At 51.7% G+C, this 19,424-nt stretch overlaps 1 protein-coding gene across 1 annotated transcript; it reads right to left on the bottom strand.

Moving 5' to 3' along the window:
* Window positions 1-9,714: 9,714 nt before the first annotated feature.
* On the bottom strand, window positions 9,715-17,332 carry LOC144129709 (uncharacterized). Its single transcript, XM_077663807.1, has 2 exons — window positions 17,135-17,332; window positions 9,715-10,590 (listed from the first exon to the last, which is right to left on the bottom strand). The coding sequence occupies exons 1-2, from the start codon at window positions 17,330-17,332 to the stop codon at window positions 9,715-9,717; spliced, it is 1,074 nt and encodes a 357-aa protein (XP_077519933.1).
* Between the last annotated feature and the right edge of the window lie 2,092 nt (window positions 17,333-19,424).

The raw sequence follows: 19,424 nt of genomic DNA, 5'->3' as shown, positions 1-19,424 counted from the left end.
TACCTTCACTATTTCCATAAATTAGGACCTTGCCATTTTCCAATAGTCAAAATTTTTGTTCGAGAATGTTGGACATGGATATTCGTGCATAATGTTAACTAACATAATTTCATATTCAAGGAAGAACGGACGGGTGTGGGCTGTGAAACTGATTCCAGCTACGTGCTTTATTTTCTTTTTCTGTAACACAAAATGTTTATTGAGGTTTTTTTGATGTTCTCAAAACCAGATAGCAGTTTAAGTTGAAATTAAGTAAGAGTGTATTCCTAGGAGTTAAGTTTAAGTAGAGTGAAATAAACGGTTAGTTTTAAACTAAGGTTCCTCAAATGCAGGCGAAGTTATAACACTTGGGAAGGCGTATTTGTTTCGAAGTCTCGAAGTTTCTTAGCCAATATAAGTGTGTGATAACAGAGCTAATTTGCTTGTTTGAGTCGTCTTCATGATTGCATATCTCACTCTGCCAGCTAGCTTCAATTAGTATTCGAACGGGCAGTGTGCATACAGCCTTTGTGAACTGTGATCATGGTCTGTTGCGACCATAAAAAGGAGTATAGGCGACATACGCCGCAGAATATTACTATACGGTACAAATTCACATCACCTTTGGCCATAAACAATATGCAACTGGAATACATCAATGCGCAAGGCATTTGCAGTCCTACGGATTGAGTATATACTAGCCTGAATAGATTCAAAACAGTTTGCAGGGCTTCAAAAGCGCGATAAGCGAGCGAAAGCGCCCACGCGCAGCAGCATTTCACATGCGAGCGGCCAGTCCGCCGGCCCATCGGTCTGGGCCGCCACTCGAGCTCGCTGAATGGCGGCCCAGACCAATTAATGGGGCCCCTGATTAAGGGACTCCTCCTAGTACTGAAAGGGGAGCGGCCCACTAGGGATTGCTCCCCACGCAACCTCTCTGCCATTTTCAAATGAATGCTTTCACCAGTCCCCACCACCAGTTCCCCAGCTGAGAAGCGGTTTGTGTTCCTGTATATGCTCCCGCAGGGAGCAGAGTTGCGCGTCTGTTTTCCCTTGCTGCTCCAAACACCATTCGACGAGAGGCGATCACATGATTTTCGTGACGTCAAGTGTTCACTTTCCGCAGAGAAGCAGGGCGACCCCTCGTCAGCTCGACTCCTCATGTGAGCCCACGCTGTCGGCTACATTTCACACATTCTCCGTGCACACCTGTGGCGTCAGGCTTGGGGTTCTGCGGTGGTAGTGAGCGACGCAGTCGTCAGCTAAGACTGCATGCAGTGCGCCAAACCGCAACAACCGCACTGGAAACGGCAAAGCGTTTTACGAAATGCCATTTGGAAATTCAGCGGCTGAAATGCGTTCGGCGATTGAAGTGGCTTTTGAGAATGGGCCGCGTTAAGTGCGACCAAATATTACAATTTAATAATTCAGATGAAAAGATGATGCTTTTAATAAAAATTCGGCAAGCTAATAATATCAACGAGAAAGAGTACTTTCAAGGTCCTTTAACGATTCGTCATTTCACTGCATTTAGAAACAGGGTGCATTTTGTAAAATGTTTTAGGCAATGTATTGAGTTTGAAATTTTTTTCGTTAGGTCAGACTCGCCTGTTGAATTCATTGGTGTCGCTTTTGTCTGCCTGCCTGAAACAAGTTGCATGATCATTTTAATGTGGGTCTAGGGAGATGCGTTTTCATATTTTCCGTGCATAACTCGCACAGAGCACGCGGCGGCGCCAGTTATGAAGAAAGTAATTCGTCGCTATGCTCTTTTTTTCTTAAGACGACCACGCAGGAAGACATGACGCGACGGGACAGACGCTGTCCCATCCTGAACGGGACTCATTGCTCATCTGAAATTACTTGTTCCAGAAAAAAACTATTGCAGCCTGTTTCTAGTATTTGTCGTCAATTTGTCATGAATTCAATTTGCTGTTAATATCTAGCGATTTTTTTTCGTGCTGTATGAACAATTTCGGCAAATCACAGATTAATTTTTGACGTTACGCTTAAAAACTTGCGACCGAGTGCAATTTGTACGCAAATAAAAAAACAAGCCCAAACGCTGTACACAGCGACCCCATGAACGCAGCCCCTGTACGCACGAGCGGCGGCTTTCCCGCACAGATTGGAACATGATGGAGGACCTTCGCGCAACTCTGCTCCCTGCGGGAGCATATACAGGAACATTAAGGAGCGGTAGGGTCGCAGCGCCACGATCGCGCCGCGGAGGCAGACAGGAAACACCCCCATAGCGCAAGCGCAGGCCGTACAAAGCGTGCGCCGCCGCCGCTATTCGAGCCCAGCCGTGGTAGCATTTGCGGCAAGCTATTTGGCGCCTTCAAAGCGCTGCCACACTGAGCGAGGGCGCAGGCTTATGTCAACCAGTTTACAGCCGGGGAGCAGCGCCGGAGACGTCAACGTCGGCTGCGAGTCCGCTCCGGCCGCCGCGGCTGCTCGGTTACTTTTGGCATAGGCGGTAGATGCACACAATCGCTTTATGCATGTTGCGATCAACTCCATTGAAAAAATGAACATAGTCTGTTTCATCTGTGCTAATCGTTCTCACCAATAGGGGTAAGTCGATCAAGGAGCATGGTTGGTCCAGGTTACTCAAACGAAATGCTTTATGGCTGGCTACGAAGCCAACTAGATCAGCCGCTGTGATTTACATTATACTAACGTCCTAGAATTGGTCTTTGTCAGAAATCTGAACTGAGTGTAAGCAGATAGAGACTGGGGGGGGGAGGAGGTGCCCCCTCTGAAGAAATGTTGGGGGGGGGGTGCTGCTACTGCTGGCATAGAGTTTCCTACTATTAACTAGAGGGAAGGCTGGTGGCATTGCACCTGAGCCACCATGGGCGCTCCAAGCATCATGGGGCGATGAGCTACTTGATGCGGGACAGTCTGTTTTTTTCAGGAACAGAGAGTGCCGTTACTAAGAAGTCCCGTTCCGTCCATGGCGCAGACGACTTTGGCGCAAACGTAGTGCGTAAAAGCCATAGTAGCGAGAACGCAACAACACACGACGCCAATAAAAGGTTTTTGGATTCCGAAGTGCCATTAAAAAACCTCTTAGTGTTGAAGCGACATTTTTTTAACATATATCTTTTTAAAAAATGCGCCCATTAGCATGAAATATTGGGTTTGTGGTCTGCAATATTCGGCCAATAGGAGAGCAAGCCATCGCTTATTTTGGGCAAACTTTACATTTACCTGCTTTTCTGCTCGTTTCTGTTTCTAGTATTTGTCGTCAATTTGTCATGAATTCAATTTGCTGTAAATATCTAGCGATTTTTTTTCGTGCTGTATGAACACCTTCGGCAAATCACAGATTAATTTTTGACGTTACGCTTAAAAACTTGCGACCGAGTGCAATTTGTACGCAAATAAAAAAACAAGCCCAAGCGCTGTACACAGCGTCCCCATGAACGCAGCCCCTGTACGCACGAGCGGCGGCTTTCCCCCACAGAATGGAACATGGTGGCGGAACTTCGCGCAACTCTGCTCCGTGAGGGAGCATGGATGCATTCCAATTCTCAAGACGTCCGACAAGACGTCTAGTGAGACGCTAGGAAGCCATCTACATGTCCATATATTGGAACTTGTCTACTGTTCACCCCGCCTCGCGGCATTTAAATGTTACTCGAGCTTATGGACAGTTGTACTATAATTTTTCTCGAACTGAGCAATAAAGATCATTAAAAACGTGTTTTCAACAAGTTTGCAAATTTTTCTGCAATAACTTTGCGCGTAAATCGCACTGGTAGATGTGCCTATCGGTCAGTCTACTTGTAGCAGACGGGGCCGCTCTCCGAAGACAACGCTAAAGAGATATGCGATTATTTTTTTTTAAATTGATGCTAAACTGTACATGTTCCTCGAACGTGCACGTCCAGACGGTCCTGTAAACATAAGAAAAAACACGAAAGACTGTAATCAATATACGCGAAATGCGATGCGGCTAATACAGGCTGCAACAGGAAAACACATGCGTGCCATTAAACCTGCTGTCTGCAGGACGTGGCACTCGGAGACGGCGAGAAACCTAAAGACAGAAGCGAGCTTTAATCGTGCAAAGACTAAAATCAATTCGCAACATGCCGGTGTGTTTGTTCTGAGACTATAGAGATAAAAAAGAATGTACGCGAAAGAGTTGATGCAACTAACACAGCAATTACAAAACACATTTGTTAACCGTCAAGCCAGCCATCTTCACGCCCGTCGAGGAACCCAACGACAGCGACAAGTATTAATCTCTAAAATCAAGGGGCTAATTAAGATCCGGACTCTGGCGATGCCGGATCACGTAAACAGACCACGTAACAGACCTACAGCGTCCGCTGCTGTAGCAAAGCTCTCAACCGCACGTTTTCTCCTGCGTGATTCACTGCTAGGAATCGCACGTCCAAGAAGATTAATTAGCCACTTGTTTGGTACCAAATAACATAATGGAATGACTCACATTTTTCCTTTCCTATACTCCGGGTACAGTCCGACGAACGCAAGAGCACGACTCGCTCATCCGCGTACATCAGCTTCGCCATCTTTAGAGAGCAAGTCAGCCTGCATCGATGTAGACTTCGGCGAAGCAGTCATCTTAGACGGCATCGTGAGAAATAGAACGCGTCCCAAGATGGCTGCTGTCGGGCTAGACGTCTAAGTAGCCGTCTACTCGGAGGTATTGGAACACACCCCATATACAAGAACACTAAGGAGCGGTAAGGTCGCAGCGCCACGATCGCGCAGCGGAGGCAGACAGGAAACACCCCCCAGCGCGCAGGCCGTACAAAGCGCGCGCCGCCGCCGCTACTCGAGCCCGGCCGTGCTAGCATTTGCGGCAAGCTATTTGGCGCCTTCAAAACGCTGCCACACTAAGCAAGGGCGCAGGCTTATGTCAGCCAGTTTACACTCGCAGACGGGGAGACGTCAACGTACGCCGCTGGTCGGCTGCGAGTCCGCTCCGGCCGCCGCCGTGGCTGCTCGGTTACTTTTGGCAAAGGCGGTGGATGCACACATTCGCTTTATGCAGGATGTGATCAACTCCATTGAAAAAATGGACATATTCTGTTTCAGCTGTGCGAATCATTCTCACTATTAGGGGTCAGTCGATCAAGGAGCATGGTTGGTTCAGGTTACTCAAACAAAATGCTTTATGGCTGGCTACGAAGCCAACAAGGTCAGCCTCACTGTGCTGTACATTACTGACGTCCTAGAATTGGTCTTTGACAGAAATCTGAACTGAGTGTAAGCAGATAGAGATTGGGGGAGGTGCCCCCTCTGAAGAAATGTTGGGGGGGGGGGGTTGCTGTTGAGCTGGCATAGAGTTTCCTGCTATTAACAAAAGGGAAAGCTGGTGGCGTTGCACCTGAACCACCATGTGCGCTCAAAGCATCATACGGCGATGAGCTACTTGGTGCGGCGACTTTGGTGCAAACGTAGTGCGTATAAGCCATAGTAGCGAAAACGCAACAGCACACGACGCCAATAAAAGGTTTTGGTTTGCGAAGTGCCATTAAAACACCTCTTAGTGTTGAAGCGACATTTTTTAAAACATATTTCTTTTTAAAAATGCGCCCATTAGCACGAATTATTGGGTTTGTAGTCTGCAATATTTGGCCAATAGAAGAGCAAGCCATCGCTTATTTGGGCAAACTTTACATTTACCTTCTTATGCTCGTTTGTTGCAATTTATAGACAGGATATTTAATGTTAGGAGATTACTGAATATCGAACAACGTTTGTATTTTCACTATTTTTGGCCAAAAGTTGTGGTTCTGCAGTCGAAAGCTCTCCGCCCCATGATGCTTAGAGCCCCCATGGTGGCTCAGGTGGTCTCAAGGAATCTCCATGCAAACTCCCATAGGCGGAGCGTCAGCTTTCCATCTAGTTAACAGTAGAGGTGTGGGGCTCAGCTGTTGGCTAGCAAAACTACAGGATGTTCTCTGCCCTTGATAACCTGCGAACGGACGGCACCAACCGCGACCTTTGACGCACCTGTGGCCATAACGAAAGGCAGATTGAAATCTGCAGCGGTGCACTGATTAACTTTGTCTTCAGAGCCCCAAAAGCATCCTCCGCGTCCTTTGACCCGCGAAAAGCGACATTCTTGGCGGTTAAGGCTGCCAGCGGCTTAGCTAGCTCGGCGAATTCATCTATGTGTATTCGGCAACAGCCAAGCAGGCCGAGAAACTGCCGGACTTGGCGGACACTAGTCGGGGATGAAAAATCCGAGATACATATTAGTTTCTCCAGGTCAGGCCGGACGCCTTCAGCTGCGGCAATGTGCCCGAGGTATTTAACCTCATTTTTTAGGAATTGGCACTTTGAAGCCTAAAGCTTGAGGCCCGCTCCTCGCATTCGCACCAAAACCTTTTCGATGTCGAGCTTATGCCTCTCAAGGTTGTCACTGTATATGATTATGTCATCCATATACACGAAGCACAAATTTCCCACAAGGCCTGCCAGGATAACATCAGCTGTCCCCTGCCAGACAGCGGGGCTATTGGCCATACCCATCAGCATTACTTTCCATGCATAGTGCCCTGAAGGCGTATTGAATGCCGTTTTCTCGACATCTGCCGGGTCCACTGCTGTCTGCCGAAATCCCGCCGCCAGATCCACTACTGTGAAATACTCGGCAGAACCGAGCTGATAAAGCGTCTCCTGTATATTGGGGATGTGGTACGAGTCGATCCGAGCTATACGGCACTGACTTTGCGATAGTCCACTACCGGTCAGTAGGAACCATCTGGTTTCACCAAGAGCACCGGTGCCCCTTTATGGCGACTTTGAGTGTTCCACTATGCCGCAATCAATCACATACTGCAACTGGCGCTCCATCTCCTCGCGTTGGGAGTAGGGAATTCGGTACGCGCGCAGGTAAACAGTCGCGGAAGTTGCGGTTTCTATCCTGTGTTGTACAACGCCACAGCTGCACAAATCAAAGTTGGTCGCGGCGAACATCTCCGTGCATTCGTTCAGCAGGGCAGTCAGCGCCTCCCTCTCCTCGGATTTTACGTGAGAAAGATCGAACAAGGCATCTGGCGCGACCGAAGGACAAGCCTTCCCTACAGCGGCGAGTACTGTTTCGGTGAGCTCACGTCTCTCAATCGCAGTTGTAAAGAAAGCTAATGTTTGGTTCCTGGGAGGTTCAGTGGCTGCTGGCTGCAGTTAAGCACCTGCAGATGAACTCTGTGGTCACCACTAACAGTCACAAGGCACGCAGCTGCCCTCAGGCTATTGCTAAGAGAATCGACCGGCTGAAGTAATCCCACGGTGCCGCTCTCTACATCTGAAGGCATATAAGCGCACAAAACATGCTCCGACCAGAGAAGGACGATCGTCTCATCGAACAGCTTCACGGTAACTCGCGAGAACACATTCTCCACCGGTCCCACGGTCTGTTGGGTGTCAGTACTGTTAATGCAATAATGCAAATCTTAGCTACCTTTCTGTTTGCAAACGAAATTTTTGTCTCCCTCATAGAACGCTTCTTCCAAGAATAAGACATCTACCTTTCCTTTTCTCAGAAATTCCTATCCTAAGATGTCTCGCACTCCTTTTGGCAGAGAAACTGTGTCTGGGAATATGTAGCAGGGGCGATCTAATACAATTCCGCCGAGAGTGAAATGTAACCCGTAGAGCCCGCTTATTCCAAGAGGGTCCCCCGTTATGCCTACAAACCATGCCTATGCCTATGCCTATGCCTATGCCAACATCTAGCGATCCCCTTTCCTTCGAAGCGTGTCAAAACCGCTTTCCTTAAGCAAGTTCACTTTTGACCCTGTGTCTATAAACCATTACAGGCAGCAACCATTTATCTTCCAGTGCACAACACGGCAAGCCTCGTCGACAACACAAACCACCACCACTTCATTATCCCTTGTTCCCTCCCCGAGCTCCTCAGGCTTGGGAGGACTTCTAGGTTTTGTAGCGAGAGCTACACTTGGCATTTCGCATTCGAGCATTTCGTGGAGGCTGCGAGAGGCTAGTTGTGCGCATGCGCCGTTACCATGTCAACCAGAGAGGAGCAGCAAGTGCTCCGTGCGCCTCGCCGACGCCGCGGCCGCGCGCCCGCTCCACCGTCGGAGCAGCACGTGACGTCACACGTAGGAGCAGTTGTGCGCATGCACCGATACCATGGTAACCAGAGAGACCCCACAGGACCTCCGCTTCGCCTCTCGCCACTCTATCATCCGAACCGTGCGTGGCATTGTCAAGATATTGTGGGGGCTATGGTGTTGATTGCCCACCACTGCACTCTCCGTAAGTTCGGAGGGGGAGGAGCGACAAACTTCTCCACCCCGCGTGCGAAAGATTGTGATTCGACTGCTGACCGGCGATAGGGGCCACGTCTGATTAGTCGTTGACCGGAGGCATGAGGCGTAGGCAAGTTCCGTAGCGAATTAATTTAATTAGGCAAACAACAACCAAGTATTACAATATGCCCGACAAGGTAGTGCCGTACACTGACGTGACAAAAAAAACACAAGCACCAATTGAACACGTTAACACAACAATTAACACAAAGAAAGAAACATCAGGGCGATTGCTATACAAAAATGTTACGAGACGGAAATACAGTACAAAGGATTACAACGGGAAACACAGAAAGCAAAAATACAAAGATAAAAGAGTTTAAGTGAGTGGTGAGAAACGATGGCTTAGCTGCGGAGTGGCAAGGTCCGGTCGCAGAGAGCGTCGGGCTGCGGTTGCTCGTCGCGGGGCTGATGGGGGCTTGCGGATACGGGCGAACTTGGGCCTCGCGTCTTCGGGACCACCGTCGCCGCGCTCTACGCGTCAGATCTCCGCCTTCTTCTTGTGGCTATGTGGGGGGAATGTTTCAACAGGACTTGTCGGGCTAGTTGGTTGATCATAATGCAAAAAAGACGAACTGCGCAACAAGAACACGGACGAAAGGGAGGCAGACACACACTAACGCGTTAGTGTGTGTCTGCCTCCCTTTCGTCCGTGTTCTTGTTGCGCAGTTCGTCTTTTTTGGGGGAATGTGCTCGATTTCTGCCACCCATATCGCGGGGGCACAGCTTGGAGCGGGGATGGGGAAAGGGGATGTGGGGAGGGGGATGTCCGCTTGCAACGCGCGCTGGTGGTCCGTGGTGTCCAGGAAGGCAGGTCCCAGCAGCAGCAGTAGCCACAACTGGGGAGGGTGAACGGCACGCACTGGGAGTGGCGCGTGCACGTCGGGGGCTTGCAGGAGGCAGGCAGCCCATTTCCCCGGTCCGGCCGAAAGGCTGGGTGGAGGTGGGCGATGACTACAGCTCAGTCGGGTTGGCTGCAGGAGGCCACCATGTGGCAGCCGATGAGGACCGCGGGGTAAACTGCTACAGGGTAGCAGCGCGGCGGGGTGCGCCAAGGAAAACCGCCGTTTCCGGCGGCGCGCAGGAGCTGTGGTTACATCTGGGGCGCCAGCGGGCTGGCGCACAAGGGACCGGCGGCCGTGTCCAGGATCACGGGATGCGGGCCTGGTCGTACCGCTGGGGGGCTGCTTCAGGACAGCAGCAGGGGGATACCGCCATGGGAGACGGCGCGTCGGGGCCCCGCACGCACCAGTGCGCGCGGGGAGGGCATCAGGGGAGCCGCACTCCCGTTCAGGGCACCACGGCAGGTGTCGAGGTGGTGAACAAGCTGCCGCCAAAGTCATCAGCTGCGCCGACTGCTGGGGGTTTCCAGGAAATATGGGCCGTGTTCTGGATCACGGGATGCGAGCCAGGCTTATAGCCGAGTGGCTAATCCCGTAGATTGTAGGAATTCCAGCAGCAGTCGGAAGGCCTCAGTCTGGCTGCGCTTTGGGTGCAGCAGGTCCTGGTCCGAGTAGGAGGGCAGCCCTAGGTTGCAGTACCCTGCAGTCATGTCACGCCGGGCGGCCTCTAGGTTCGGGCAGGCACAGAGGAGGTGGCCCAGAGTCTCGTCTGCCCCACAGAAGGAGCAGGCCGGGGATGGCGCTCTGCCATGTCGGTGTAGCCGGGCCTGTGTCCATGAGCAGCCCGTTCGTAGTCGCAGGATTAGGGTCCGTTCCCTCCGTGGCAGGCAGTCGGGTACCCGCATGAAGCGGACTCCTGAGGCCACGCGGGGATCGGGGTGGAGGGCCCGTACGGCCTGCCGAAGAGCAGGACGGGCGAAGTCCAGCTGCGTTACTTTTGAGGACACCGAGGAGCCATTGGGGTGGGCGGCTCCGGCCAGCTTATCCGCAGCCTCGTTCCCAGTGATGCCAACGTGTGAAGGCAGCCACTGGAGGGACACCGGACGGCCAGCATCCTGGATGGCCATAAGTCGGGCCGTAAGGTTGGCCACCGTGTGCTGCCTGGGCTGGTGCTGGCGCAGCAGCTGGAGGGCTGCTCTCGAGTCGTTTAGGATGACTGCGGGCTGCTGTCCAGGCAGCAGGAGGAGCAGGTCCGCTGCCAGGTGGAGGCCCGCCAGTTCAGCCGCCGTGGAGTTGGCTGGGAACCGCAGGCGGCATGACAGTGCTGCACCTAAGGCCGGTGCTACGCAGGCCGCAGCGGCCTGGCCTGTTGCTGGAAGTGCCGAGCCGTCGGTGTAGACCTGGAGATGTCCTCCCAGGGACTCCTGCAGCAGGGTGGCAGCAGTCTGCTGCAGGGCAGCAACAGGTGTACGGCTCAGATCTCCGCCTAGGCTCCTTGCCGACCACTTCCCTGGCTGACCTCACTGACGACCGCACGCACCGAAATCAACAGACCAACTGCCAGCGCGCGGCGTTCCCGTCGCCCCCTTCGCATGGCAAAGAATGGAAATAAAAAAGGTATAAAAAAGACTCTTCAGGAGCCAGGCACAGAGGAATGCAGCTCCCAAAAAGAAAAAAAAAGAACACATGAAGGAATGTCGAAAGAATTCGGCACAATGCCTTAATCCCACGAGAAGTCATTGGGGGCCGCGAACAGTGCCGGGGCATTCAATCCGCTTCTGCTGTTCCCAACACGTGCAAGCGCTTGCCACCTGTATGGCAACAATGCTAGGAGGGGGGGGGGAGTAGTTTTTAGTGACCCCTCCAGCGCTATGGTGAGAATGCCGTTCCGCCGCGGGGGAAGGGGAAAAAGTCGTCGACGCCGCTCCGCGACATGTTTTTGGGAAACAAACGTCAAAGCTGGACCGGGCAGGCATGAACTTTGTGACAGGCATGCGCAGCATTGCGTATAAAAGGAGAATGGGCAGCTGTGTCACGTTTGACATGGATGCAGAGAAGGAGAGTTCAGCCGCTCCTAAACATCGCTATAGACAAGAGAAGATTACCTCTTCTGATCCCGAGGTTGTCGCCTGGCACTTGGCTGCTCAACAAATAGAGAATGAGCATAAGACGACGAAGATAGCAGCAGTGTATGAATGAAAAGTTTTGCCTTAATTTAGCTGCGAACCCTCAAGTCTAGACTACACAATGGGGAACTACTATAGACCTTGTATACCAAAGAAACTCCACCAAATCGAAATACTGTAGAGACAAAATTGAGACCGCTGCATGCTATTTCACTGATCATCGGGCAGTGTTCGTCTCTGTCAAGCAAAATGAATAAAAGATGTGTATACCCAATGTCTCTCATTGCTAAACGTACAGTGACCACAACAAGCTCAACCAGGGAAACGTACCTCTCGCAAGAATTCTAGAGGTGCTTATACTGTGCGATGTCAGTGCACGTTAAAGAACCCCAGGTGGTCGAAATTTCCGGAGCCCTTCACTACGGGGTCCCTCATAGCCAGAGTCGCTTTGGAACATTAAACCCCCATAAACAAAACAAAACCAAACATCTCGCTAGGTATATCCTGGCATAGCCGAGCTAAGCCACTGCCATTTTTTTGTCAAAGCACGTGGAGCCCCTCCGTATACGCTCGCTTGGGACGGGTCTCACCTGCTTCGGTTTGTGGCTCCCATTGGCAATAGTATGGGCAGAACCTTAGAGTCTGTCCGCGACTCCGGCAAGCGAAGCACACGATTTCCTCAAAATATCTCATGCCGCGCCTGAAGCCGTGTGACGGTTGGCGCTTCTGTTCTGGCGTTCTGTCAAAAGAGCAAGCTCGGGGTTTGGCTCTGTTATCTCGACGACGCGTTCTCTATCTGTGTTCACCTTTAGCGCCTCATATCGCTCCTCATCCAATGCGGCCTCCACAGTTTGGTCAAAATCGCTAGGCTTGCGCGAGAGCACGAACCCGCGCACGGAGTATCGCAAATAGGCCAAAAACAAAGCGGTCATTTCCTATTTCCGTTGCTCCTCCTCGTATTTTTTCTTTAGCGGGTCTCTTCCTAGCAAGCAACGTACCTCGCGATGTGCACCCAAAACGATCGAATGTTCCAGTCCCAGCACAACGTTCATCAAACGTTTCTATAGACCGTAGAGGTAGTACATATAAACACAAGCAAAAAGGCAGTGCTTCCACTAAGGGGCTAGAAACGTTTTTTCGGGTATGTTAAGCAGCAGCTAAAACAAATCATACAATTTTGGTCCCAGAAAGGTAACCGAGTACAACGTTTCAGGACCAATGATTTTCAACAAGAAATAAAAATCTACTGCTCGCTCTCTTTTCCCTATCCCTCGCTCCACAAGCTGCAATTTGCTCTTGCACTCGTCGCTTTGAGAGATCAAACAGTTTCGCTCGAACAGCCGAAGGAAGCGGTTAACCCCGCATCTGTCCCAGCGCATGCGTTTCCCGCACGAGGGCCGTCAGCTCCCTGCCGCAGGCATGCAGACGACGGCGATCTGCCTTTCAATCGCGCCGCCGGAAGCGGCGGTCACCAGAGTGCCCATCTTCGAGCGGTTCCTCTGTGCACCCCAACTTCAACATGGTGCGGCGATCCCTGAAGGCATGAGCCCACTATCGGCAGTCCTTGCAGAGCCGCTGTAGCGGAGGTGCTGTAATGGCCGCCCGTCGCTGCCCTCGCTGGACGGACGCCGTCTTGCGCAGCCTTTTTCGCGCAGCTCCCAGTCGTTCGCGCGCCAGCCCCAGCGCGCGGCAGCCCTTTTTCTTATCACTGAATCATCGTCGGGGATTTCGTAGCTACGTATTGACGGCAGCTTTCCCGAGCACCTCAGCTATGCATCGGCGGCGCATCGCAAGTCTGTTGTGCAGCTTCAAGGCCCTACTGATGCGGCTGTTCGAGGCGGTGCTCGCCGCGGCAGAGTTCATGGCAGTGGTCGACTCCTAGCACGCACCCTGCATTCCTCAGCGCCTCAGACGACGGCACCGTGGCCGTCCACTGCGGTTGTAGATGGGAGCGACCTTCGGAGGCTAACCACCCTCTTGCTCCGAGTGCCCATGGATTAGCTTGCTCTGCCTACTTCGCCGTCGCCCAGCCATCCTGTGGCAACAGTTTGTGTTCGCGTCGATAGTGACTCCCCACGCCCACCGGATTACTTGTACCTTGATCTCGCCTCTAACGCCGGACCGCGCCGCACGCGCGGTCTGCTTCACCATGGGTGCGGCGGTCCACGGCTCAAACCTCACAACGTCCCCCCACCCCTCCCCCCAGGCCCGTCTGGCTCTAAGCAGTCTTATCCCCACACTCAATCGCTAGAAAATAAATCTCACAGGATCGTTACGAGGGTGTAACGCGTACGTTTGAGCGCTCGCTGTGCTGTCAGAAGCCGCAGGACAGAATGCTGCGTTGAATTAATGGTTAGAGCTGTTGGAGCCTTCTATTTCATCCCTGGGTTCCCGTTGGCGACGACAAGGTATGCTGGTTTAGGCACATATTTTTATTTCCGCTTAGCAGAACAAAAATGATTTTAGAGCAAAAAGCTCAATACTACTCCCATGGTGAGCCTGAAGGTCAACGGCTCTTAGATTTGACCTCTAACGGGAGGCGCGCCGCTAGTGCAAAATCGCGCGCGGCAGTTGCCTCGATATTCTTCTTCATCGACGCCATAGCTGCGCGATTGGCAGTCACGTTCGCCGCTGCGCCGGTTGCTGCTCGGCCGCTCCTCGCCAGCTGTGGCACGTGATGTGTCACGTGATTCGCTCTTGCGCTTGGCAGTCACGTCCGCCGCTGCGTCGACCGCCGCTCTAAACGCTCGTTCTCGCACTGGTGGCACGTGATGCATCACGTGATTTGCTCTCGCTGAAGTCCTGAAAAATAAAGCTAAAGCAAAGCAACAGTGTCTAATCATGCTTAATTAACAGAGCATGGTCACACTAGGCTGATGGCGATCGACGGTCGATTGTCTGGTCGGTATGCAAATGCCGTCGCTGACGAACCGGTCCGTCACGCTAGACCGGCGACGACGCCAGCGCGACCAACGACCCCGTATTGCAGTAGTGTAAAGTGTGAACTTAGCGGGAACTTGCAGAGTGTGCATGGTGGGGGACTAGTTGGTATATGACATTCTATAAACTTAAGAACTTTAAAACTTATTGGACGTGATGCTAGCCACGGCTGCATATACGATGTGCGTGCACCAGCGAAGATGTGCTTTCATTCGGTGCCTGCGCATAGAACTGATCGGCGAGGCAAGCGACACGGGCAGAAAACGCCGCACGACGGTGCCGCTCGTCGCCGTCGCCTGGGCTTGTGCGGCCGAGCGAAAGCTTCACGCCCGGTGAATAGACGGCCCGAACAACTGCGCTTGTGTACCTTATCAGTATCGAAAAAAGCGAAACGAGGAGCTGCATTTCATATCTTCAGACTTTCTTACCAATTCTTGAATTTCGGTCGACGGTGGACCGCCGGCCCCTTTCTTGACGGGGCCTAGCGAGTACGCAGGATTCGTGTTGCGGAGAGCGAATTCGCAAGTTTTAGCGCATGAAAAAAGCTATCGAGCGTAGATTTGGCTACAGTGCCCTCAAAGCGACGACTGCTTACATCGCAGGACGCGCGTTCAATAAGGGGGAAGTGCCAATATGTGACCCAGACTGTATATAGCATGTGCAGAAGGCAGCCAGGCAGCAGCCGTCGGCGTCGATTGTGGACAACAAATCTGGCTGTTTTCATTAACTCAAGTAATGTTTGAACGTATTTTTAGCTAAAGCGATTTAAAATTAAATCTTGGTGACATAAGAGGAAGCAGATACAATTAGCGGGAAGCGCCGGTATCCAACGCGATGCGTTTCCCAAGCAGACGATGTAGCATCATTTGCGCTTATTGCAGTGTTATCATAGTGTGTGAATGAGCAAAAGTGCAATTTGTGAGCAAGAGTACGTAATATTTAAGATAAGTATAACCCACCTTGCGTTTTATGCCACGCAAACAAGCAGTAGTGTTTGCGCACATCCATGTAAACCACCTCAGCGCGGGGCAGCAGTTGTCGTAATCGTCTCACTTCTGGGGCACAAGGCGCACGCACAGCAAAATGCTAAACGTTGTAATATTATTTTGGAGCATTAATTTATACGGCTGCGATTTTTCATTGGTGCGGGCAGCGAAAGCATTCGAGTCGCTTGGGGTTTTGCAAGCGGCTTGGTTCCTGCAAAAGGGTTCTACGAGCCGAAGGGAATGTATGTTCGACTTACAAATGCACACATGCAGCGGGGAAGTCATCTCATTCGGCACTTTTCCCTCCTCCCTTCGTGCTTCGAGGTTACTCTAGTGCCACCTTGTGATTATTTGAGTTTAATTATCGAGCCGATGAATAGCGGACAAGGAATTTGTAGCCAACTACAAAACGCCGCGGCTTTCACGGCGCACATCGGCGAAGGCATGCACGGCACGTGCCCCTTTTCACATACGGGAGCACTTGACTGCTCAAAAGAGACCACACTCATAACATACGAACAGCATGCTTCTAAGCGTAAAAAATAAAACAGGGATCCATCGATTTCTGTTTCAACAATCACAAAACGGGCGCCACGAGCAAGTCCGCTTTCCCAAGGATCACTCAGCTCGCGTACAAAGCTGAAGAGGCTTCCGAAAAGAAAACACGGAAAATGCATTTTATTTCGATAAGCTAAAAGAAAAGAAAACTTTTCGAGCGACCGCCGTCTACGGCGTGCATGCAAGAATGCGTGCATGCAACAGCGCGCAGCAGACGACGCGGGTAAAGCATACTAGAAGGCGCGGGCATGGGAGCGGGTATGCCCCTAGACGTCAGCGATGAGACGTTGCCAGACCAGTGAACAGTTGGCGGAAGGAACGGAAAAATTTCGTTTTAAATTATTTACCGCACAGAATGGACTGAAACTTGGGGGAATTTTAATTTAACATGTTGAGGATTAAATGCGATAAGCAGGGTATGCGTGAAAAAAGGCAATCATGGCACCTTTAAACGTTAACACGCCTTAGCTGTTTGTTGATATCCCCAAAGGCAACAATGCCAAAGAGCATATTTTATAGTTTAAGCATCCATGAGTTCAAGAGACCTATTTTTCAATATTATTTCTGCTGCAGCCCCCATGATATCCAAACATGGCATCCGGGATCAGGAGTTGCAATAGGTGGCGCCATTTGCTAAGAAGACGAAGCCGTAGCGCATTGACGCTGGAGGCTCTCGTTCGCTCTGGTGCTCGAATCCGTGCTAGGCTTCGTTCCCTCGGCTTATTCCCAAATGATGCGGCCTCGGAGCACGCCCCCAGTGTTGATCACGTAGTGTGCTACCAGTGGAATCGCTACGGCCGCATCTGAAGATCCGCAGATCCTGGCAAAAAGCAAGAACTCGTGTTCCGAGAATGACGTCGCACGCTTTGTGCATGGGAGCGTGAGTATCAACGCTTCGTCCAAACGGAGCTTAGACCACTGTGGAAGAAATATGCCTGTTTCATTTGGTAATACGACACCGACGGAACTTTTTCGGGTTAGTTGAAACGGCAATACTTGCATGGACGGTGCGGCTAACCACTACTCTTGGCGTTGGAGACTCGAACACTTGCTACGTGGCCTTCACAGCGAACGCGCTTGCTCTGCGGGCGAGCTCCAAGGATGCTGGCTTATTGAAAACATATTCTCATGGAACAAGGCGTTGCAGTTGACAAGGCTTGTGCTGACAGATTGTGAACCGGGCAAGCTTTGCCCGCGTTCTTACGACGGCAGACATGACCAGTGGGCGAGATACCATGGTTCAGGCAATGAAAACTATGGGGCCTTCCTTATGGCCTGGCTTCCAAGACAGCACCCCTGCATCCGCGAGGTCTGTGTGCACGACCGAACACATTGATCGGCTCTCCTTCATCTCGTCTGTCATCGTTGGTCCGACGAACAACCTGCGGAGCGTCGTGCTTCATGCCAGCCATAGACTTCTTCCTGAGAGCAGATTTCTCCAAGCCTTTGGTCCTCCGAAGTGCCTGCGTGGGCTTGAAATTACCAACATTCACATCAGCGATGCCCTGGCGCCCGAGGTGGCCGATGTGCTGAGGGGAAACGGGCAAACTCTGCACAGCGTCAAGCTGATCAGCAACCATCCGTCTCGGGAATCTGCAAGCACTCTGCTTCTAGCCCTAGCCGCATGTGAACGGCCTGAAGACTTAGCCCTCCAGGGCAGCAGAAAGTCTTCCGCCTGCAACACCATGGCAGATGCCTTCTAGAGCAGCAGGTTTCTGCAGACGTTCTCCTGGGTTGGTCTATGCGAAACAGGTATGAGCTGGGAGCGCATAAGCGGACGGCGAGGTTGTCTTGACTGTTCGAGAATGCTTTTTGACGCCTTAGAAGGAATTCTATCATTTCAGCACCTGGCTCTGGAAAAGACATCAATTAGTGACACAGTGGGAGACGCATTGGCAAAGTTCATGATTGGCCAACACTCACTTCTAACACTCTCGATGCTAAATTGGAGCTTTGATTTGATAGCAGAGGGGCTACATGTATTGCCGAGGCATTATCTGCGAACTGAACTTTGGTGCACCTCAGTTTGCACAACTGTTACCTTAATGCAGCAACTGTCAGCAAGTTGTGCGCGGCACTTCCTTTCAACACTACACTGAGAAGCCGCGTTCTGCCGCATATCAACAGCACATCGCGAATCCTACAGGAGAAAAATTCCTCTCTTGAGCAGCTCAGACTGGAGTGTCCTGGCCGCGTCCAATTTTGCCTGTTTATACACCAGCTTTCGTTCGTGTCCGCAACCCTGGCACAGGCCCTCGGATGCGCTACAAAGATGACGATCTGCCACGGGGGGCTTGTCGGCAGCGTCCGGTGCTCTTTGTATATCTTGTTGGCCTTGAATCACTCACTGCGCTCATTACACATTGACTACGGGGGCATTGCCACTGGCAGTGATGGCACAACACAAGGAGCTCTCACCAGCGCGCTCTGTGCTGCACTCGAGGCATGTGGGTGCCTCGAGAGCTTTCACTTAGACGTGCGCAGGGCTTACAATGAGAGCGAGGAGACGGCCCCACTAATGGCCGAGATCCTTGGTGCCCCGATATCCAACCTACGCCTAAGGAAACTTCCGTTGGTCACCTCTCGGCTGACTTTGAAGACTACTCAGATGCTTTCGGCCCTGGTTGGCCAATTCAAGAGAAGCTTAGTTGAGCTGCGCATCGGGAGCACCGGCAACATGTCCGACGCGGTCCTTGGCGTGCGTCAAGTGATGATCACACAGAATGTCTTCCTATCCAAGGTTAGCGTAAGGTGCTCTGCCTGAAAAAACGTGGTGTGGCTTTTGAAGCGATAGACAACGCTAAATAGGAGAACCAGGCCCTGCTGAACAAGGCAGTGAAATTCGTGATGAGCCTTGACGGACGTCCAACAGCTTCTGCCAAACATCGCTGCGCGTTTGCCTTCGGCGTATTTTGCGGTACCGTGCCGCTATACGCAACAGGAACACCTGGCGTCACTGCCTGGAAAATTCGAACCCCAGGTGTCCATGGACATGAAGAAGGCAAGGTGCTATCTGGATGACAACTACATGATCTATGATGGAGTTGTGCGTACGAGCGTTCTCTGCACGTTGACTGCTGGCGCTACATAGTGCAGTGCCTGAAACTTAGTGCTGATGCTTGATAAACGATTGCAAGGACATTGGATGACCACTGCGGTCTTGTTTGTTGTATGTGTGTATGTGCATTTTTTGTGTATTAGCGTTCCTGACAATTATTAATAAATGCATTTATGCCCTTGTTTATTTGGCTTGTTTTTCGTGCCATCGCCCAGAACGGCGACCAGTGGTCAACGGTAACTTCAAACGAATATTTTCGGCTCTTCTCACCCCTTCTTCCCCCTCTTCTTCCATCGAGGTAGCCAAATTCTTTTTATCATTCGTCATGTCGCGTGCATCATGATTTTTTTTGCATTTCTTTTTTTTTCCTCTGTAATGCGCGCTCCTTTTCTGATATGGGGGGAAAATACGACTTGACTCGAGCACGACGTCCGCGCCCCGCCAGCTGAATGGGCCAAGGGCGGTTTCGGCTGCCCGACTTTGTAGAACTGCAACGCGGGAGGTGGGGACGGATATGGCTGGGACCCATGCATTCTCTGAGGCAGCACACGTGAGAGGCTGCAGCGGATTTCATGCAACTGTGAGGGCCATTTGCGCTCATGAAGTCCGATGCC

Source organism: Amblyomma americanum, chromosome 4 (genome assembly GCF_052857255.1).
Source record: "Amblyomma americanum isolate KBUSLIRL-KWMA chromosome 4, ASM5285725v1, whole genome shotgun sequence".
NCBI lineage: Eukaryota > Metazoa > Arthropoda > Arachnida > Ixodida > Ixodidae > Amblyomma > Amblyomma americanum.
Note: the sequence above shows the minus strand (reverse complement) of the source record. Positions and strands in the feature narration are given on the sequence as shown.